Raw genomic sequence first — 23,845 nt, 5'->3', positions numbered from 1 at the left:
CGAAGGCCCGGGTGCCGTGTGCTCCTCTCGTGCGCCTTCTGGGCTTTGCTTATCGGAACGGCGCTGACAGGAGTGGTCAAGTGGGAACCGCACAGCTGTCGAATGTACTTCCAGTACTTACTACTGCTGTTAATAAATGTAGAGAACGAGAAATGAAGAACGAAAGAAGCATGTGGTCACATAGATTGTTTTTCCCTTTCGAGTACTACTTGCTTCGTTTTGTTTGGTAGTGGTAAACTGCCAGCTTTTCTTATAAAACACCTGACAGTGTTGTAGCTTCCTAAGGCTTGCATTTCAGGTGCTTCAGGAGTGTGTATCATGTTGGAATTCAAATAATACGTTTGCTAAAAACCTTCTATGAGTTCTGAATGTAGGTTTTGTTAGTATTTCTAACATACTAACATTGGTGTAGACCCTTTAATCTTTTGCCTTTTTAAACAATTGACTGTAAAGTAGTACTGTTGAAATGAAACTGGTAAACTTAATTTTTGCAGAGAAGAAATCTAATAGTCAAGCTTAATTACTTTCCAGAGGATTGACTTGACTTGAGTCTAGCCAATGAGTAGAAAAAATATTGGAAGTTTCAGAGACAGTGCAGCAAGGGTTATGTACGTCCACATGGTAGGTTGCAGAGCTAAATTTTTAGGAGGAAGAAAACCAAACCAGCCATCCGGTCAGATGCAAGCTGGCCTTCATCTAAAGATGGTATTGATTATATCAGTGAGGTAGTGAGTCTGATTAAACACATGCTGCTTTTCAGCAGATGCTGTACTAAAATGATTTTCTTTGGATCTGACTTGCTTCTAGCCGCTGGAGACTAAACTTGCATTATCTTGGAATTATATGTGTAGATATTTGCAGGAACTTTCTTCACATTTATATGGGAATACAGACCAACTCCTAGCTAGGGCCTTTGTGAGTTGTATAAATAAACCAGTTTACATGTTACACCTCAGTTTTCTCTAAAAGCTGGTTTGGCCTTTGGAAGAGGTTAGGTCACGACTTCCACTGAATCAGAGAGAAGGCAAGAAATTCTCAAACAACAGTATTTTATTCTGACAGTTCTGTGTTTACAGAACTTGCATTGAAGCTAAACCTGAAGCTCCTGGAGCAGGTCCGGTAGAGGGGCATGAAGATGATTAAAGGACCGAAACATCTCTCCTATGCAGAGTGACTGGGAGAGTTGGGCCTGTTCAACTTGAAGAAGAGACAAGTGAGAGGAGACCTCATAAATGTGTATAACTGTCTGAAGAGAGGGTGTCGAGAGGATGGATCAAGGCTCTTTTTGGTGGTGCCAAGCACTAGGGCAAGAGGCAACAGGGAGAAATTCATGCGCAGGGAGTTCCACCTGTACGTGAGGAAGACTCTCTTCACTGTGTGGATGACTGAGCACTGGAACAAGTTGCCCAGAGAGGTTATGGAGTCTCCCTCACTGGAGATACTCAAGAACTGTCTGCACTGTGCCATGTACTCTAGGATGACCCTGCTTGAACAGAGAGGTTGAACCAGATGACCCACTGTGGACCCTTTCAGCCTTACCCATTATGTGATTATATGATCAAGATGATTGTAATTTGGCCCCTAAAATAGTTGCAGTCCCTTGCTTCTCAGTATCATTTACAGTTTTACTAGGTGTAGTGTTCTGTTTTCAGGAAGAACATTTATAGTTGAAAAATACTTTTTTTACAGAGTTAATAGAAAACTGATCCTTCGCAAAAAGCCGGTGTATATTTCTGCACGTCCTCTTGACCTACAGTGCTTTCTCTGAAAAAGTTTTCCTTTATAAATACTGAACTGGACTGCACTGAACTAAGGGTGGTCTATGTTATTCCTGGTCCATGTCATTCGTCTTCTGTTACATGGTTACATGAGCTGCTAATGGGGTGCAGAGGTGGCTGGGGGAAGGAAAGACACGTTGTCTCTTGCTGGTTAGTTATAATGTAAAGTTTGTTTGGAAGCTGTTAAACGTGGGATTAATTCTAGTTCATATGGGCGTTTTGAGTGCTGAACAGGTTTCTTTTCTCCCTCCTAAAAAATTTCCCTGTAGAAAATTGAAGTCTTCATTACTTCAAATAACAGCTTGCTGTTTTCCTGGTAAATTGTTTATAGTAACAATTGTTGAAGTTGGTTTTGAGCACTTTGTAGCCTACACATTTTCTTAAACTGAATTATGCTTTAATGTTTGAAGAGAGAACTGAGACCAAAATCTACTCTCTAGTTCAGATAAACTTACCTAATCAAAAGCAGTTTAACAAATAACCTGTAATGTGTAGTTGAAACTTCATTAGAAATATAATAGCTGATGTCTGAACTAAAAAGAGAAGGAAACAAGAGTAGGACCCAGAAACAGACTGAGATATTAGACTTCTAAATCCCTAATTGTAATCCTCAGAATCTGTTTTCATTTTACCCTGTAGCTCTGTTTTCAAAGAAAATGTTTGTCTAGTGTCTCTCTCCTGTAGCAGCCAGTAGGAGGTGCTAAGTTGATGTACTGAAAACAGAAGGATGACAAATCCAATTATACCTTCACTATCATATTATGTTCTAGTAATTAGTGATTTAAATAACTGATTATGTGCTTCTAAGCTGTGGAGTTCAGAGGCTACCAAGGTATTTGATGTCTGTTAATTCATCTAAGCATACCTGAACTTTTAGTCTTTTTGGCATCTTGTGGCAATGAATTCCCAAATTTAATTATGTTCTACATAGGAAAAGCATTCTACTTGGTATTAATTTCACGTTACTATTAAGTTTTGTCATGTACCTCCTTATTCTTACATTATGAGCAATAGTCAGTCATTGTGTATTTACCCATTCTTGCTTTTTAAATACCTCATCACATCACAGAAAGGAGCAATTTTGTGTTTACTGCAAGCACAACCCCTAAGGATATATACAATCAGGGCATTCTTTATGCTCATCTCTCGCTCAGGAATTTGACTGCCTCTGTTTGCACAATGCCAGTGTGAGCACATTCCTGTACCAGGTTTAGGAGTTAGCTTTCATCACAGTTGAAGTGCTTGAGATTTGTGTCTAAAACAATGTTGATAGTACACCACTGTTTTGGCTGTTTCTGGCCTGCACAGCATCAAAGCTTTCTTCCACCCTTCCAGCCCAGCAAGTCGGCCAGAGGGTGGGCAAGAGGTTGTGTGGGGACACAGCTTGGACAGTAGACCTAAATTGGCCAGTGGGTTGTGCTGTACTCTGTATTGTCATGCTCAGAAATAAAAACAGAGGTAGAGGAAGAAGAAGGGGCTTTTTTTGCTTCCAAGATGGTTTTTTTTTGGAGATCAGTAAACTGGAGCTTGGAGCACTGGTGACCATATGGGATGTGGTTAAAATTTCTTTCCTTCACTTGGGGGGTATTTTTCCTTTTCTTCCTCTATTAAACTGTATCTCAACCCTTAAGCTTTTTTTCTTTTCTTCTTCCTTTTTTCTCCCCTGTCCCACTGTGGGGGGTGAGTAAGCAGCAGCGTGGCTGCTGGCCAGGGTCAAGCCACGCCAACACTGCACAAACACCTATAAAGGTGATTGAACGAAGCAATAGCAGCATGCTGTGGTTCTGTGGTAATGGTGCTCACTAAATTAACCAGTGGTGTGAAAGATCCCTATTCTGGGTGTATTTCTTGAGCTTATTCTGGATATAGATATTTCTTTTGAAGTTGAACACAACTGTGTCTAGTTCAGTGAAAATCCTTTAGACTAGAGTGAAGCCAAGAAAGAGTTAGGCTTCAGTAGCAATGTGGACTGTATCACAGAAAGGGCAGTTGGTGTTTTCTGTCTTCTATTCAGTACATAGACATGGGGACTAGAGTTTGGTGGCCAGCTTGTTGCTGAGTGCAGTCTGAGATGCAAATTAAAACTCTTGCTCTTTTTCTGTCTTGTTAAATCTAGTGTGTGCTAGAGAAAAATAATGTTAAAAGGAAGGTGGAGAATGTTTTACCTGGTTGATATTTAGGGATAGAAGAGTTGATAGCTCTCCCCTTTCATTGCATGTGGAACTTACGGGTATAAATTATACTTCCCGTAGACTTTACCATCATTTGTTCTAAAGCATGTGTTTACTCTGAGCCATCTGTTACTCTTGCTTGCCCAAAGGCACGTTGGATGTTTGGCCTAAAAAATAGATGGAATCTGATATTACAAGCCTGAATCTTAAACATAAATAGGTCTTACAGTAAGAAGAGATGATTATGGAATGATAGGTTGGTGATTGAAGCATTTGTCAGGTGAACTATGGAGCAAATTTCAGTTTTCCAGTTGTAAACTGCCTTCTGAGAAAGTTGGGAGAATAAGTAGATGACTTTGTGCAGTTGTGACCACCTTGCCTGCATTCAAATATTTTGTAAACCAGCCAGCCATTTAAACAACTGCTTCTTTCTTTGAAACTGGTGAGGACTGCTGAACTGTGTCACTTAATGAGTTTCTATTTGGAAACTGGATTCTGATGAATTTGTTCAAGGAATAGGAAGACAATAGTCTTAGCTGCTGCTCTAAGGGGGAACAAATGTTCAAAAAATGTACAGACATGGTACTTCATGATACGGTTTAGTGAGCATGGTGGTATTTGGCCAAAGGTTGAACTTGATGATCCTGGAGGTATTTCCAACCTTAATGATTCCATTATTCTAATATGTCCTCTCCTTGAAAGATTAGGGAAGAGTAAAGAGGATCTCTGAAAGTCCTCTCTCCCCCCCCCCCCCCCCAGCCTCTCACTCACTCCCTTTGGCTGTGAATCTGGGTGAAAATCCAAGACATTTAACAGTTGCTTGGGAAGACAAACCCCATAAGTATGGATGTGTGTCCTTTTTCCCCACACCCCTCGCTTCTCATTTCCCAGAGTTTTTACTGCTGAGCATGACATCATATGGTACAGATCTATGTTGCTTCCAAAGCATGAGTATAAATAAAATGCTTGGTTATATAATTTTCTTGTTAGTGTAGCATTTTTGTTTCTGTGGTGTCTTTAAAAGTTGATTCTATAAATCTGAACAGTTGGCCTATAACAGTTGTGCCATGCTAAATACTCATAATAATTGTTCAAGGGCTTTTAACTGTTCAATAGGAGAACCTTGTGTAATATGTATGTATGTATTAGCTTAAAACATATTTTAGAAAATATGTTTTAAGAAATTTTACATACATTCTAGGAGAATATGACTATGATTTGAGAAATGCAACCATTTAAAAAAAAACATACAGCTTGAAAAATCCTGTTTTAACCTCCTCAGATCACTAGAGACATAATGAGGCTATTTTCCTTTTTATTATATCATCCAAGAATTATATTACGCCTCAATTTATGTTCCCCCCTTTCCTTATGTAATGAGGAGACGTATTTGTAAGCTCTGAAAAGATGGTTTGGGATTTCCTCACTGTAGGAAATTGTACAGGCATCTTTCTCAAAATACCTTCTTGCATGTATGGCCAGCATTATAGACAGACAGCCCAGGATGGGTAGGCAGCAGTTGTTAGTTTTGATTCTAATTTGCACTTGTAACATTGCAGCACTACCCTTTTTTTAAAGTTCTAATTCTAAACTGCAGTAATGATAAATTATCAATTAGAAAGCTGTTACTTGCTGGTCATCAAATAGCTGACGTGCTGTTTGAAGTGCCTGTGTGGCATGTGAGCTCTGAAGAGAAGACAAGGGAATCTGTCTTTAATAATATTACTTTATGGGGCCATGTGTCTATTCAATAGTTGAGTGTTGCTTAAATGTATTTTTAATTAACTTATTTTTCCTTCGTAGAAGAGCCTCTGCCTTGAAGTAGGCATGTTTTCAGGTTGTAGGCGTATACTTATAATGCAAGGTACACCTTGAATTAATTTTCTTTCATACATTTTTAGGCTGAAATTTTGACTTCTTTCATCCCTATATCCTAGCATTGCTAAGTAGTATTTAAGCTAAATCAAAAGTGGACTGGCTTGGGACAGCTTATTGTGTGTCTCATATAACCTTGGGTTTCTTTACAACTCTCTTTGTAGGGGAGGGGGTAGTATTGCCTCCAGGCAGTAGGAGGAAGTTCTGAAGGGCAAGGCATCCCCAAAAGGCTGGTGTGATTTGGACTGAAAAGCTTGTCTTTATAGGTTGATTTTTGGGACTCTAAGCATCTTCACTACACTTGAATATTTGACCACGTTAGGTCAGTGAGCTCTCTTACGAATGTGCCTCTGTTTGCTTTTCTGATAGGAAGTAGAAACTTGAAACTTTTTAACCACTGGGCTGGACTGAACCTTCAGTGTGCTGAGACAAGGATCCAATAAGGATGGAAGGACTGCTAGACTCTGAGTAGTTCATTTATATGGACATATCTTTGGAATAGTTTTTATATATGCTGACAGAGACTTCTGGGAGGACTGTTAGAAACACTGAGCAGTAGTATAGTGTATTCATAATTAAAACACTTTTTAGAAGAATTTTGGATAAAATACTCAGCTTTCAGGTCCCAGTTGCTGTGTATTATTGGAAAGATACTAACTAGAGAGTTTTCTGCAAACTCTGTAATGACTTTTTTACTCCTTCCCTCTTCAGAAATTATGACAGGTATCAAACAATATAGTGAATGGTAGAAAAAGTATAAAGGACATCTTTTAGAAAATACTACAAATATTATATAAAAATTAAATGAATGCAATAAATTCAAATATTGCTAAATATAGCAAACACTTAAAATTGCACAATACACTTGCATTATTTTAATTAAATTGATGCATTTGTGTGGACAATAACATCTGGTTCTTATTTTATGTAATGAGTCATTTTCTACATATTTCTGTATTGTCTACTGCAACCATTGGTAAAATTCTGACTCAAAAGCTGCTGGAAATAGGATGAGCTTATTTATAGCTGATAGTTTGGGGAACTTTTCATTTAGTGATGGCCAAAGTTGGCCAGAATCTGTGTTTCTTTTAATGGCCATACTTTTAGTACATGACAATTGAATTAATGTTCTTGTCTATTACTAGGAGGGCTATAGAATCTACAGCCTCTTTCTTAACTGATGTAAAACTCTGCATATGTCTGAAATATGTTCTGAAAAATAATTCTGTAATTTAGGTACTTGCAGTTTTTCTGTTTCAGATTGCCAGCATTACCACTATTATTACCAGTTTTATTGATAAAATTGCTTAACACAAAAAAAATTTAGTATTTTCTCTAGATGAGAAATTGTGCTTCAGTGCTTTCATAGAATAATTGTTCTGTAAGATGAAATGTGGATCTTGGCATAAGTTGCACTGTGCTTACACAGCTACTGTGCATTGTCTACAAGATGCAATTATTTTATTAGCCATAATTAATTACTAAAGAAATCCCCAAGAAGGAATCTCAATGTTTGGTAAGACAGTTACTTCAGAACTGACATCCTGTCTTTTGCAGGTTCATAGCAATATGAACATTGCTAATGACTTTGCTGCAAAGAAAGTTAATCACTTGGTGGTTAAGAAGAAGACAGCAGTCCTACTCATACCACCTCTCCTTTTTGACTTGAGTAATAATGTACAGGCAGGGTCTTAAGGATTAGTGTACCTGGCTTAGTCTTTTATTTTATTGCATTTGAGATCCTTTGTGAATGCTAAAATAGGTTATGTTTTTCTCAAAAGGAATGTTTAGTGTTTCCTTCAAAAACATTTGGGAGAATGCTCCAGATACAAAACGATCCAGTTCCCACCTTGAGACTTATTGAAACCCTATTTTGAAGGAAATCAACATTAATTATGAAGGATAATTGTGGTGTTGAGTGGCTATTAAGCATCTAAGTCATTTATAACTGGGGGATAATACAGTATTTGAGGCATTTGTTTAGTTATCTATAAATATGGTAAGTGATTTGAGTGTTTAATCACATCACTGTAAGGTTTAAAGACCTCACAGAATTACACCTTGTAGTGGCCAGTAATTCACTCTGGGGACTTTGTCCTTGTATGTGCTTGCTGTTCACTACCAGGAGTGTGTTACAGAGACTTTTTTACTACCATCTGAACAAGTTCTCCAGCATGCTCTTAGCCCAGCAGTTATGCAGTTGTGTATTATACATGTACTATTACAGCACTTATATTTGCTGAAGTGCATCCCACGTCCTCTCAGCCATCCTCAGTGAGATGCAATATGTGTTACTTAGCTGTCATTAACTCAGAGCTTTTTCTTTCTCTCACTTATCTATTGTTTTTCATCCTCCTTTTACTTCCTTTAAACACATGCATCCCTATTTACCTTCCATACATGTGTTCCTTTAGTGACAAGCCTTTCTGGAATGGAGTAAGATGAACCGCCTGAGGTTGTTTTCAACCTCTGTTGATGGCACGGGGTGTAACAGAGACACAGAGTCCCCCCTATTAAACTTAAAGCAAGATGAAACAAATGATACCTCCACCATCCCCATCTTGTATTTGTGGCTTGTGCCTAGTGTTTAAATGAACATATATGTTATATATGTTGAAGTTGGAAATTTGCTTATAGTACATCTCCTCATGTAAGGCAAGTCTTGAAGTTTCTGTTGCTTGGGATACAGCTTGTCTCTCGCTGCAGGGAACTTAAGGCAATGAGGTGTAAAACTACAGACATTTTTCAGTTTAACAACTGAATTACATTTTATGTGCTTGGAAAAGGAAGAGGAGTTATTCTGAAAAATGTGGTGTTTTAATTTTTTTTTCTTTTTAACAATAGCAATCCTTAGTAACTATCTCAAAGTATACCTAAAATGAACACAATATTGAGCCAAGCCACATCTTTGGCATCATCCCAGAACAGTATCGGGCATTATCACAGGAAATGCCTTTCCAGCTGATGCAAGCAGTGTCAGACAGCTGTTGTTTAATCCCATATGCATGGCTAAGATTATGAAAAAATGTGGAAAGGGTTAATACTCTACTGAATGAATAACTTCTAATTCCATTATTTGATTTTCTAGGGTTTTTTGTTTATTTAGTGACTTATGTAATTAAGATGCTGAAATTGTCTCTAATGTGAATGATGGCACACAGGCACTGTTACGCCTCTTTGTTATGCTGAAGCACTTGTTTGAATTTTGGTATTCGCTCAGTTGAATACTGTATGTCAAGAAGCCACTATTTCTTCCTGAGTACATATTCCTTGCTGTCACCCTTTCAAAGACTGACCCAGTCTTGACTGGAGATCAGAAATATATGACCCAGCAATATTTGACCCAGACAACTTGAGAGAATTCCAGGGAGATGTCTGGGCCTTTTGTAGAAAGTGAGATATCTGAAAGCGTACAGTTGTTAATATATCGCACAGCACTGTTTGTAAAGGTGCAAAATACAAAGTTGGAAAATACTGTTGTTTTAGTGTCATGATTCTGCCTGCTATTTCTAATTAATGTCCTAGACATTATTAAACCACTATTATCCCCGCTTAACAACTTTGATGTTAGGTGTGTATTTGTACTGCATCAAGTATGCTTGGATAAGAAATTTAATTGAATCTAATAAAAGTGTTCTCATTGGTGCAAAATAGCTTTTTAATCTAATGGTTTCATTTTTTTCTTTAAAGTGTTTTCTTTAAAATATTTTTCCTTTGATGTGTACAATGTAGAAAGTGTATACACCAAGTAGAATGTGATGTTTGGTTTTTTAAAAATAATTGAGCCTTATTTGTAAATAAAATGTGAAGTTTACCTTTCCGTTAATGAAGCTGCTGCAGTTAATTGTAGCCATTCCAACATGTATTCATATCAGTAAAATTTAATGTTTGGTATTTTTAATCTTCTTATGCAGTCGTGTAAAGTAAAATATTCTGTGTATTGATAAATTTCAATGTCTTAATGTGCCCTTATGGTCACACCATTTGATTTATATATATTTAAAATGTAAAAAAAGTTACTGCACTGTCCCTTTAGTTTTTGTATAGTCTTGTGGGTGGGATATCTTTTGCCCTTTTAGTTTCTTTTTTGTTTGAAATGTTTCCACTTTCTCAAGTGACAGAGAAAATGCCGTTTGATTCAAATACATTGTGGTCAATAGCAACCTGCTATTCACTGCCAGTGCCTAAAGTCTCTTTTTCTTTATAATGTTCTTTGATTAGATTAGTTACTAGTAATAACTTCTTTAGGTTTTATAAATTGCAAGTTTACATAGACAGCAAGAAACTTGTTAATAGTTGGAAGAATTATAGGTAATACAGTCAAAATCTGGGAACATGGCTTAATATTCCTTAAATAGTTTAAACAAAATCACTGCTGTGAGGTTTTAAGGGACAAGTAAAAAGTAAATATTATAGACTACAGAAGCTGGTGCTTTAGGATAGTGTAACTGTGGATTTTACCTGTGATTTTTAGCTGTGTTAATGCTATGTAATTCCATCATTTGTAAGGAAAGAAAGACTTCTGTTCAACTTGAACATTAACGTACCAGATCTGAGCATTCACCTTCTCTAAGCCCTACTGGGCAGCTGGCTTGATCTGTTAGAGAGCATGGGAATTAAGTAAATTTAAAAAGGATCTGTGTTTTACACTAATCTCTGTAATATTTCAGTGAAGAAGAGAAAGAAATGTTTCTGTTATTTTCTTGTATTAGAACCATAGGAAGGCCAGGAGTTGGAGAAAAACATAAGTAGCTGGTGAATAGATGAAGTGGAAAACTTCACTAGTAATTTTTGTTACCTTTGTGGTATTGCTAGAAATTTTTTTTAATGTTTCACTTCAATGAATAAAAACCTGCTGAGATTATGATTCATGTTGACTTTCAAACAATAAACTTTGAATTGTTTCTTACCTGAGTATACTCTGAGTATAATGTCTTTATGTTTTACTTTCTCCTATAAAAAGTTTCAATGTTAAAATCGCACTTGCTTTTAAAAGAAGAAAAACAGACTTTAAAAGTTGCTTTCTCTCATCTTCACAAAGCTTTAGAAGGGTGGATATTGCTCTTTCTGATTTACAAACAGGCTTGGTGGAAAGTTACATGTTTTTTTAAAAAGGCAGGAAATCTGAGACAGTTCTAGGAATCATTAGCAGAATGTGCCCAAAATGTCCTCAATTGGTTGGTAGTGGGGGAGGAGAAGAATTATTTTTACCATGTAAAGTTGCACTGATCTGAAGGTTAAATTCCCATTCCATTTGTCCTATCAAAATGATTTAAGATAGTACCTTTCTCATACTTTTCTTTAGGAGGAATGGGTAGAAGGATGGCAAAAGTTCACCTTCTATATGTGGGCCCTGGTAAAGAGGATTTAATTGCCACTGCCTTTTAGGTCCTTGTTCCAAAACCAGCAGATCTTAGCTGGATCATTTGGTAGTACAGATGTTTCAGATCCACCTGTGGGCAAACAGATACATTTCTCTCAAACCAGAAGGAGTTAGTTTACCTTATGATGGCTGTGGGAAGACAAGGAGTAGCTGATCCACTCTGAAGGCAGTGTGATGCAGGCAGGTATCTACGTAAGGAGGCTTTATGTGAAGGCAGGTAACGTATTTTGTTAAAAACAAATATAAATTTACACTGCATCTTATAGGGCCACATGATTTTTGATTTAGTGTTCAGAGCTGGCTCTAATATGTTGCAGAATAATAGCCAAAGTTCATAAATTTTACCTTGTTTTTTTATGTTAACAGTGGAATAATTGCACCCACCTGTCCCCTGCATTCTGTTTACTAGCTGTTTTTGTTTTCCTGTGATGCCCTGCTGAGAGTGGTGGTTGTGTACAAGAGGTGAAGGGGGTGTGTGAAGTTTGAGTGCAACTGCTCTGCCCAACCAGCCCCCTCAGACACTCGCCAGTTCTGAAAACACACAGGCAAGCATGGAGCAGCATTTACTAGTTCAAGACCAAATGTAGAGTTGCAGGACTGGATTTTGCTCTTTGGCCATGCCTGTGGTTAGGACAGTGTGCTCTTGTCTTCTGGTGTTTCAGGTTTTCCATTTCAGGAGCTGCTAATAACTCACTGAATAAAGGAGAAACAAACATCCATTTAAAATTCAGTTTCCTAATAAATGAGCCTGCTGGAGACACTTTAAAATTTATAAGTGTGTGTGAAAAGTGAACTTTCTATAGGTGTGTTCAAACTTTCATAAATTACTGTGCATGTTATTTCAGAAAGGACAATTAATATTAGAATTATGTTATTCCATTTTTTTATAAAAGGGATATAATGCTACAGAAACAGGTATTTGAGTGTAGGTATAAAATAAATAGGCAAAATGGAGTGAGGTCTATAGAACAGTGTGAGAGTGCTGTACTCTCAAAGTCTGGACACATTATTTCCCTTCTAATAATGGTGGCTGTAATGTTCACAGACTATTTTCACTAGGAGCTATGCTGGTATGAATTACATGTCATATACCCACTGAACATCTCAAAAGCTGCAGTGATGTTTGGCTCTGTCTGCTTCTAGGCTTGAACACATGCTCTCTGTGCCCTTCACAGTTAAAGATTGTGTATGTCTAAATTTTGTAGCTTCATCCTTACAACATTTGTCTCCAAATTATCAGCTGTTGTAATATCATTCTCAAAAAGCATCTTAATGCAAGGTGGGAGAACAAGCAGACCTGACCAGTCAGTGACATTTCTCTGTGACTGGAACGCTGCATCTGGATTTCTTTTGTGCTGTATTGCAAGCTAAAATACAAATGCAGTCATGAAATAAGGAAAAACGTTAAGGATAATTAGATGAAAGCAGAGAGTTCTGTACTATATGACTGGAGGGGAAGTAATTTTATTTACTCTATTGCAAGTTCTTTAAATTCTGGATGGACGTTGATCTTTAGGCATGCTAAGAATGATGCAGATCATTAGGTTTGTAATGGTATCATTAATTATTTCAAAAATAATCTAAGTCTGTATCTTATCTGCTGCTGTCAGAAACTGTAGTCGTGCTTTAGGGTTCATTAAACAATTCAGCTGTGGGCACCTTTTGAAATTAAATAACTTTGAGAATAATTTCAGTAAAAGGCTGGAAGAAGTACAATTTCAGATGGGGAACAGCTGTGTTTTGGTGCACAGATATGAGCCCGTTCCACAGAGGAAATAAGACTGCACGGAAATAAGCTGTAGTTCCAAAGAGAGTCCTGCTCTAAGTGTGTGTGTGTGTGTGCACTCCCAGTTGTGAGACGAAAACATCCCGAGGCATGGTGTTTTCAGTTTTCTGGTGGCCTTTTTTATTCCCTTTTTCTCTTATAACAGTTCATTGCTATGCCTTTGACAATCTTTATTTCCTGTCATAATTTTCTTTCCCTGTTTTGCTGGTTGAAAATGGCTAAGCACTTGTCAAGAAAGATGCCTCTCTCTGCATCAGCACCAGAGGCTGTTAATGACCTGAAAGGTCCCAGCATGGGCTGACTCAGAGGAAATCTCCCTGTAGGTTGTAATCACTTACTGCTATAGGTTGTAGTCACTTACTGCTATTGGGAGCTAAAGTTCAGTTACAAAGATTTCACTATAATACTCAGTGTTAGGGGTGCTAAAGAAGTAATTGCCTCTTTGCCTCATTGCTGGTAACTTTTATTTAGGGAGGAGAGCAAAGAACCACCTGCTGAGTCACCTCTGCATGTTACCATTTCTTGCCTCTGCTCTGTGCCTTTTACCTCCCTTTTATTGAATTTTGATTATCATCATTTTAAGAGATTTTTCTTTTTAACTGACTTAATTGAAGTTCCAGCCAAGTTCTGCTAGCTCGAAAAGGTCTTTCAAGTTCATGATGTGAGTTTGTATTTATAACATTAATAAAGCCATGTTATTTGTTTTGTTCTCATCTAGGTACTTGAACTGGGATTTGATTTCTCCTCCTATGGATCACTGAATGAGTAACAGATGGCCTTGCCTCGTCTTACAGGCGCTTTACGCTCCTTTTCAAATGTCACTAAACATGAGGATTACAGTGAAGAATTAGCTGACTTAACGGTAAAGCTTTGTTTTTTTTTACGAAGCATAGTTGTAATAAGAATCATTTGTTTTCTTCATTTGCATTGCTATTTTATGAGAGTAGGCGAGCAGGAAGGGCAGAGTGTTTATAGTTTCCTGTACATTCCTTCATAGTGTCCTCACTCAGAGTCAAATTTGCTGTAGCTTTGTGATTTATACTTGGCCCTTACAATCATGATATGCTATATGGAAAAATTTGCTTGATTGTGTTAATTCATCTTTCAAGAAGTTGGGCAAGGCTGGTGTGCTTTTAGCTCTGAGCTTACATAGAACTGGGAAGCCAAACTTTTCCCTTCTAATATTAGGTTCACTGACTTTAGGTACTTTTGCTTCCTGAGAAACAATGCATTAAAGCAACAGATGCCTTGTGGGAACGTGTAATGTGTAATGAATTTGGAATCTTGGGAACTGTAAATCTCTTGAAGTTGCAAGAGTTTGGCTTCATAGCAAATTTTGCTCTGGAAAGAGTAAAGTAGTGAGAGAGTGTATGCTTTTGTGTATCCTTCTTTCATATACTCAGGAAAGAGTCTAAAGAACAAGTAAAAGTACTTGCAATCATTACTATGTACTAACTGAATGTAATTGGAAGGAATTTTTTTATCTGGTGTTTAATTTTAAAGGAACCCACATATATTAATTTGAAAATAATAAAAAACCTCAAATATTTTTGCATTTTCAGACTAAAAGATCAAAACTATATGCCGAGTTGCTGAAGTCTGATCTTACTTGGAAGAAGATAATAAAGTTTGTTGATGACAATTTGGACAAAAAAGAATACCAAACTGTAAATGGTGATTTAAAAACTATCTTACAAGCTGCAAAACAAATAGGTATGTTTTCATTCTCTAGTAGTCTAATAATACATTGTTATATTTGGGGGTGGGCGCAGGTTCAAGCTGCTTTCTGCCTGCATAATTTACATACTGGTACAATTTTGGTTCTACCAACTACCAGCATTTGGTATGGTTAAACTACCTTGAAGCCAGTTTTGCCCTGAAATATCTTTGAAACTCCATTTAATCTAATACACATATACACAATTTGGTCTTCTGTTTTATTTTAAGATTCCGTTGTTATATGGACAGTCTTGCTTTTTTGATGGTATTGTTTTGTAGAGTGTGGTATGGTTTGTGATTGACAGTTAATGAGCAAAACCAACAGTTTCTTTCAGAATAGCAGTACTCTAAGGAAAGAACAATCCTGGTGTTGTCTGCTTTAGTTCCACATAATTGGTATAATGAAAAATTAGACTGCTGTACAGGCAGATAAAAATGTAAGAAATGTTTTCTGCGTGAAGTGTTTGGTGTTGAGGAGAGAAATAAAAATATATTTCACTCATCTGGAATTAGACTTTTAAAACTGAAGTACATAAGGCAAAGAACGTGTGAAAACTTAGTTTTGGTTGGAAACTTAGTTTTTGATTGACAGACTAAACCTAATTCAGCTTTTGCTTTTAGAAAAATTTAACTTCATCATCATAAATTGAGTGCCTGGCTCAAGCTCTTACTGTCACATATTTAAGGACTTTTCCTTTCAATCTCATAGGTATATTTTCTCCTTTTCTGATTGTTTTTCAAATATCTTGAATAGAACCCTAAGTAAAAAGACAGAGAAAATTAATAAAAATAAATATATTTGCCTGGTTTTGGTATTATAGACCAGAGATTTTTACCACAATACAGATGTTAACTTGCCACACTTACATTTCTATTTCTCAACCATTCTTTTGGAAATACCTAGTAAATTGAGAAAGAAACAAATGTCTAAACACAGACTTTCAAAAAAAGGCTAGACAAGTTATTCATGTCCAACATGTGGTAGTCAATTGTGCTGTACAGTTGCAGAAGATGCCTGTTATAGCTATTAATGGTTGTAATGGCTATTGCTTTCTTGAGTCATCAGAAGTATAATTTTGAGTTTTTCTCAAATCACTGACAAAAAGTTTTAAACTCTGGTTAGTGCTGTTAGTAGACTTTTAACACCTCTTTGGGCTGGAATTTAAGCATCTGGCTGCTGTCTTTTTGAGACAGGCCTCTGGGAAGGGCCACCTCTCTGCCCTAACCCAGGTACCTCTTCTTCAGCGCACAGATTTCAGCTGGCACTTGCAGCACACAAGGCTCGAGGGAAAGTCATGCAGGATGGGGACTGAGCTTGCACCATCAGTCCACAGAGTTAGTAGGAGAAAGTGCAATCTGTATTGATAATAGATACTGATCGAGAAAGCTGTTTTAAATATCCACTGTATATAGTTTAATCACAAGAGGTACTGGACTAAATGTTGGCAGGCAAACAAAACAAAAAACCAAAAAGACTAGCTTCTAGTCGTGCATCTCTTACCATCTTGTCTGGCTTATTTTGTTGAGATGTAAGGAGTAGTATTTTCTCAAGAGATGCTTTACAGAAAGGAGATGTCGATAATAAAGGAGAAATACCACTTAGTAAACCTAAGAGATTTTTCTCAAATCCTTCAATTGCTCTTTTAGTTTAGTAATCTGTACTTCTGTTCCGAGACAAGTGACTTTAAATAATAATATGTGTTTGTATGTTAGGAATATAAGAGTGAGCTTCATGCAGACAAACTACAACTTTTTGGATGTAGGGGTTTTTTTTGTGATTCCTGTATAGCTAATGCTAAAAGGGATAAATGCAGAACCACCTTTTTCCTCTGAGACATATTTACATGTCTATTGTATATGTGGGTATCTTTATGTAATGTATCTTCCATATGTAGGTATCTATTATCTTGTAAATATCACCTCCAGTCCTGGCCTTGAACTTTTCAGCTTTTCAAAGCCAAGGAAGAGTCAAGCTAAATACTGAATTTGTAGCCACCTCCATTTATGTTACATTTCTAGCTACTCAGCTTTGTTCCATCTGCTTATGCTAGAATTTTTTTGTTTTTTCCTGTTCAATTGTGGGGAAGAAAACCCTTGCTTTTTCTGGTGTCAAACCTAACCTAAGTTGAATCAAGTCACAAGTAAAAAAATTTTGCATGTTGTCCTCATTTAAAATGAACAAAACCCCCAGTATGCTGGCTGGTTTTGTTTAGGTTATGCTTGGTGACTTTTAAAATTTTGTTTAGTAGTGATATATTGGTTCTTCATATAGTGTTTTCCTTATGTTTTCCTTGAGTACCTTTGTGAATATTTGTGTAAGAAATATATTCATGTTTTTATGTAATAATATATTGTTTATTTGCATAACATGATATTTTGTAGCTAGAAATCTAAATTAATACATTTATTTGCTTTAAATTTTTTGAGCAATTTTTCTAACTTAGCACACACTCTGAAGTAATTCTACTGGGAATTACTACAAGAATTCAGTAATTTCCAGCTGAGTTCTGTACATTTATTCTGTTATGAATATTCAGATTAGGCAGTGAATAAATAGTGAGACAAAGTGGGAATTTGTTAACATTAAAAAGCTTATAAATATACAATTGTGAGTTTAAGACCTCTAGCAAGTTTTTTTCTCTAGCTCAGAAAGATAAGAAAGCATTGGTAATTCTTAATATGAATTTTTAGTATGTAGAAGGATAGTGAAGACAGATGCTTTATTATCATATACCTTTTATAATTCAGTACCTTGAAACAATTCTTACTTGTTATGGTCTTCTTTTGATATCTATGCTGATGAGACTTGCAGCAAGAATTTGAATACAGTTATGTTATAGGTAATGAAACACTCTTAGTGTTAAGTGTATTAAGTTACATATGGTTTTGTTAACAGTTGGAGCTGAAAATGGACAAGAAGCAATTGAAAGTGGAGCTGTTTTCCTCTTTAAGACATTTCGTGGGAAGGAATGTGTTGGCCATGATGAGACAAAGGTGATCAAGCAGATGTTTGGGCCATTTCCGTCATCATCTGCTACTGCAGCTTGTAATGCCATGTCTCGGATTGCTTCTCACTTCTCTGAAGAACAGCTTACAGCCCTCATACAGATGGCTGAAGAGCAAAATGGTGATAACAGAGTGTTGTTTGGTAAAAATATAGTGTTTTCATTTGACATGCATGATTTGGATCACTCTGAAGAGCTGCCTGTGAATGGTGAGACTGATGCACAGAAAAATATAAGCTTAGATTATAACAAATTTTTGAATAACCAGCTGAATCACTTACAGAACTACTGTGATGAGAAATCTAATCTCAAGTCTTTGGAAAAAGTAGATGATTCTTTTTTATGGTGTGAAGTTGGAAAGTACCTGAAGGAATCTCAAGGAGGTAACCCTGGAGGGCCAACAACAGAGGACCTCTGCTGCACTTTGTATGAGATCCTTGCTTCTACCAAAAGTGCCGATGAACTTCAAAATGAGGTACACTAGCACATTAACCATACTGCATATTTGAATGCTACAAAAACACACAATTATTTCATATTAATTTATGCCAATATACTTTATCCAATTGTTGTCTCTGCTTTTTTTTTTTTTTTTATTTTAATCTGACTTGAGAAAAATCTTGTGGCAGCATCATCATTTACCAGGGAGAAGAAGGATACAGCATCAGGTTTATATGAATAATCTCCTTTTCCCCCACAATGGACAGGATATTTTTTTTTTGTGGCCATTTACTCAGCTTTTCCATACTTTCTTCTTAAGCAAAAGCCAGTTTAAATAGCCTATAAAAGTGTGAGGAACTTGCAAAGGCAAACTGAAGTTAGCTTTCTTGGACAGGTTTCATCTCCAATTTCAGAGGCTCCCTGTTGCTCGAAGGCTGAGCAGGTGCTGCTGCTTTAAAACTTTGTCATATCAAGTCTGTTTCTTTCGATGAGGAAAGGGGGTGGCTGGTATTTGTTACAAGAATGGCAGAGAAAATGTGGGGGAGAGGGAACAGTTGCTGGAGTTGAAAGATAAGTATAGTAGTAGAAAGGGGAAAAATGTATGATTAAAGGCTGGAGAAGATGTTTTCCACATGTGTTCACAAGAGATGATTGGATCAATCTAGACAAGGGGGAACTATTTTGAATGGGGTAAGGAAAGAATTAAAGCAATTAGGTAATTTTTTGTCCTCTGCACTCTTCTGCTACATTTACTTTATTTTTCTTATGTTGCCCTACTTTCCTTTCGTGAAAACATCCAGTACTTAAATTCTCAAGCTGACTTTTCAGAAAGATTCTAGATTTGGAAATTTGCTACCAAAATACAACTGGTAGTAGGAATAGACAATCCTGTGAAAGACAATATAGTGAAAGTTTATAGTGAAAAAGGAATTTTGCCATTGCAGTTGCAGATTTTATTCTTCTTAATAAAAACATTATGTGATAGAGAAGAGGACCTGTGTACTTTATTTTAAGTTTAGATAACTATGTGGATATCTAATGTGTAATGGTATAGTTGCTAAAGCCATATTATTGTTTTGTTTGGTAATCAGTGGGCCACATTTTGGCTGTCCTTTGAGCTGCTTTCTGGATATGTATATTTTCTTACGGATCCTAAATATAAATGGAAGTTGATCTACTTTCTTCTGCCTTGAAATATATTTGAGAAACAATACCTTAATATGTGTCTGCAAACAGCTTCATACTTTGGGTGGTCATATTGAGGGAAGACACATGAAAGTGGAAGACTGAACAGGTCTTGGGTAAGAAAATTGGATAAAGAAACTTGCATGTGAAATGAAACACAAAAAAGAGTTTATTTGTGAAAGGGACCTGAAGTATATTAATTGTACAGAGATAAAGATTTCAATTTTTTTTCTAGATCAGTGACTGATTTCTGACATCATTATAGGGTATGCAGAAATAATTCCATACTTCTGCATAATGCCTACTTAATGCCTGAGTTTAATTTGTAAAATGTCAAAGGAAAAGCTCTAAACCTTTCACTTGATGCAAGAAGAAATAACATTATTTTTATTTTGCAAATTTATGATCATAAAGGATTGCTAAATCAATTGGCAGAAAGTTCAAGCTATCAGTTTTTATGTAGGTCACCAATAAAGACATACTTTCCATCAGTTCCTGGAACAAAGAATTCTGGGCAAAATTTCTGATTTGATGGCTTTACAGAAGTTTTAGTTTGATAATATGAAAAAATTGTTTGCCAGTGAACTGAAAATTAATGTAAGAGTTAGTTTCTTTTGTTTGCGTCACTAGAGAGGAAAAGGATTTCTTCCCTCAAGTGTCTGAAAACTGCATCTTATTTTGAATTTTTAAAACCTCCTAGTAATAAAAAAAAAGATCTCCCCATTCTCATTATTTTGTTGCTTTTCCTTGCAAGAGTCTTATTTCATTGTTCATTGCACAATGTGGGGGTCACGGGGGTGTATGACAAATTTGAACCTGATCACCTTTTGTTAAAAGCTAGCTGGCATTTGTATTGTGCTCTCTGTAGGCATAGTCATGACTTGAAAATTTCTTCTGGACTTTGGATTTTACTATCACTTAGGGATTTTTTTTTTTATTGCAATAATTTTGTTGGTGCCATCATTAAGAGCAGATGGTGCTTTTAAACCTGAAAATAACCCATTTCTAGAACTAGGTCAGAGGCTTGCTGTGTGAGGTGGTATAACAAGTTGATTGATCATGCAAACTGAACATCCTACATTTCTTAGTGGAATGAATATAGGCTAAAGTGTCTGTAAGCTACAAAATATATTTTTTCTTCATAAACAAAAAAGCCCCCCAAAAGCCCCAAAAAAGAAGTATTGATATGAAAGGATAATTCTTTGTAAATAAAAATCCAGATCTATAAAACACGTTTTTATGTTTTAAAAGAGGAAGATACCACTGTGTGTTTATTATTAAACAAGAAAAGGATGTGACTGTGGTGAGGATATTGGCGAGTGGACTTCTGTAAGACAATTTCATTTGATCCTTAAGCAAATTTTATTGAGGTGCCGGATCACATTAAGAATATGAGCAGTTAAGATAATTTATGGGGTGGCATGTTTTAGGGTTTTTTTGTAGTGTATGTATAGGCACACTTATATGCGATTTAGGTTTTTATCTACTTAATGAGCTCTACAAGGAATTGAAATTAGTTGCTTTCCCCAGCAGTGTATAGTTTATGTTTAAAGTGGTTGGCGAGGTAGAAGAAATACTTTGTTCTTTGTTTTCACTATTTAAGAACATTCCACTCTTCCTTTGGGACAGTTTGTTTATCTGGCATATCACTGGTGACTCTTAATTAGAAGAAAATTGATTCTTATGATTGGAGTGATATGGGAGTTATAACTTATTTTCTAAGTGTTTGGGACATATGCTTTTCATTGGGGACACGAAGTCTAGTAAAGCGAAATGACAGCTACACACTTTTCAGTGTGTCAGGTTTTGTTGATGAGCATATGTATTTTGTTGATGGTAATGATGCGGTAACAACACCATTATTCAAAAACAAGAAGAAAAAAACAATAGCCAACTATAGTTTGGCCAATAACTGTTGTGGGTTTTTATTTTCATATTTGTTTAAAACTTAGTATGCAGTGCATTTGTCAATTTGAGCCCTCAGTTTCTAGTATATGATAAATGAAGACTGGAGCCATCTGAGAGCATTTTAGCAGCTTTTCCACCTAGCACCTCCCAGAGTAACTACGAAAAAGTTGGAAGAGTTTAGTCCCTCTGATTAGATCATGCTATTCTTAGAGGACATCTCTTTCTTCTGTGAACCCATGTCTAGTTTATCTGCAAAATTTTTCTGAATTTTGTTTTAACTGTATCTATTTTTACACTAAGGGAGAGGGTACATTATCCCTTTATCATAACAAAACAAGAAGATATTTCCTGTAGAGATAAAATAACTAGGGGAAAAAAAGGGAAATGCAATCAGAATTGTGTTAAGATTTTATTAATTCAGCATACATTATGAGAAATTGTGCATTTTATTCCTCTTGGGACAAGGCAAGAACTTCGCCCAAATAAAATTAAGAATACTAGTATCATTTAGCAAATCAGATTCAGTGGTGTTTCCCAGACAAAATCATTTTAAATGCTGTATAAATTACTAGAAGAACACGAGGCTAAGATATGAAACAGCAGAACTGTTTCAAGAAAACTACATTGTAAGCAGTAGTTTGACTATTATGTAACAGTACATATATTTACTTACCTCTATATATGATGCACTGAATTGCCCACTTAAAAGCCCAGGCACGAGGCTTCTTTTGTCTGCTTTATGGTTGTGACTGTTTCCAGCTCTCTGCATTAAAAAGTTAGCAGATACACATGCTATGGCATCCAGGGCTTCTATCAGTAAATACAACCCAGATGCATTGCAAACTGTCATGGTGTGGAACAAACATTGCTTTTTGTTTCATTCCTAAAAATAATTCAGTATTCATCACTCCTACCAAAAATGTGAAATATGTTTTCTTCCTTGTTGTCATAAGCACCTGAGAATAGTCAGGTAGTAAAAACTCCAGTAAGAGGCCAGAGGGTAGTAATGCGGAGTTTGAAGGATCTCAGTCCTTCCTTCAAGGCTGAAAAACATTAATTCCAAATCAAAGTAGACCTGAAACCAGAAAAGTACAAGTTGTGGAATATAGATATGATATGATAAAAAAAAGAGGTCATGAGTTGGGCAGCACCTCTTCCTGTATGTATTCTTTATTAGTTCAATCCAGTAATACACTCTTCATTAGAGCCAAAAGGTTATTGCATTATTACTGAAATTGAGGTTTTTTTACACTTATTTCGGAATGGAAGTTAACAGATTATTTTGTTGTTTCATTAAGTAGGAATTTTTTTTTCAGTGTGGTGTTTGTGTGCCTCTGAATGCTTGATGTAGCAACAGACTTTTAGACAGTTTTCCCCAGTCTCTTCTAAGTGGAGCCCTATTGTCTCTCAGGCTTCTGCATGTAAGTTTTCTTTAGCTGCCTTTGTCGCTGGTAGCAAGATAATGATTGTTTTTTTCTCCACATGAATTCATCTACATTGCTTCTGTTGCCTTACCTTAATCCCACCACAAATGTCTGCCAATATGCTTTGTTGGTTGAACCTGTAGATGCTCATGGGATCAGGGACAAGGGGAGCTTAACTAATCTGTCAATTCAATGAACTGGCAGGAAGCTCCTCTGTGTCTGCCACCAGCCTTTTTGCCAAAGTACAGGAGAGTAAAGGAAAGCAAAATCTATTTAAACTTTCACAGAATCTAGAAGGCATCTTTTCTGTCAGTGATTCAGTATCTTGAACTGAGGAAGACTCATTAACAAAAGAATGTGGGAAAATTTGTCCCAACTTCTCCCCTGAAGACTGCTCCAGAGTCTTGTTGCCTGGGTGTTTAAAAAGAACCCTTGTTTTCTGCTTTTTGACTTTATTCAGGGCTGGTTTTATGATCACTTTTCCTATGTACTACAATTGTCCTTTATTTTTTTTTTTAAAGCAGTTTTAAAAATGATCATCAAAGAACTGTGCTTATAACTTCTTTTCCAGGTGATGCTATGCCTTTTAAACATTCCCTTTCCTTTCATTTACCCTTCAGGCAGTTCCTTGCCAACTTTTAATTCTTCTATTAACGCTTATCTTCACAAATTTAACAAGTCTTCATGTGGAAAATTGCAATGTTTTAAATGAAGTCCAGATGTGAGACAACTGCTATTTATTAATTTTCTAGATTAATGAAGTGTTAGACCAAATGATGTATCATGAGTATGCCCATGCTATGTTTATGCCGTTTGCCAGTTACCTGAATGTTTTTTTGGTTCTTTCCAAAATAGATCCTTTTAATTTATCTCCAATCATATTTATATTTTTCTTATCCACAGTGTTATTGCCCTTGTAGATGTGTGATCCCTGGCCTACAATTTCATGTCAGTTTCTGAAGATTTATGAAAGATTACATTTCACTCAAGCTGTTTTAACAGTGAGCTTTGAATTTGGTTCCTAGCTTCGGTACGGTCATTTTTATATCTGTGCTCTTTTCTCTTTAACCACTTTATCCTTATATCCAAAATAATATTTTAATTGTAGAAAAAATTTGATTTTAATTTTAAAATTGAACTGAATTAAAATATTGTTAGTAACTTTGAAGA

The 23,845-nt window shown here is 36.2% G+C and overlaps 1 protein-coding gene across 1 annotated transcript in view; it reads left to right on the top strand.

Moving 5' to 3' along the window:
- ASCC3 (activating signal cointegrator 1 complex subunit 3) overlaps positions 1 to 23,845 on the top strand; it is a 255,062-nt gene that overhangs the window by 518 nt on the left and 230,699 nt on the right. Inside the window, exons 2-4 of the mRNA XM_008637741.2 lie at positions 13,712 to 13,855; positions 14,556 to 14,706; positions 17,609 to 18,192. Coding sequence (XP_008635963.1) covers positions 13,766 to 13,855; positions 14,556 to 14,706; positions 17,609 to 18,192 — 825 coding nt within the window. The 5' untranslated portion in view covers positions 13,712 to 13,765. The remainder of the gene's footprint in view (positions 1 to 13,711; positions 13,856 to 14,555; positions 14,707 to 17,608; positions 18,193 to 23,845) is intronic.

Source organism: Corvus brachyrhynchos, unplaced genomic scaffold (assembly GCF_000691975.1).
Source record: "Corvus brachyrhynchos isolate BGI_N302 unplaced genomic scaffold, ASM69197v1 scaffold14, whole genome shotgun sequence".
Lineage (NCBI taxonomy): Eukaryota > Metazoa > Chordata > Aves > Passeriformes > Corvidae > Corvus > Corvus brachyrhynchos.
The sequence above is the reverse complement of the archived record's forward strand: the minus strand, read 5'-3'. Positions and strand labels throughout refer to the sequence as shown.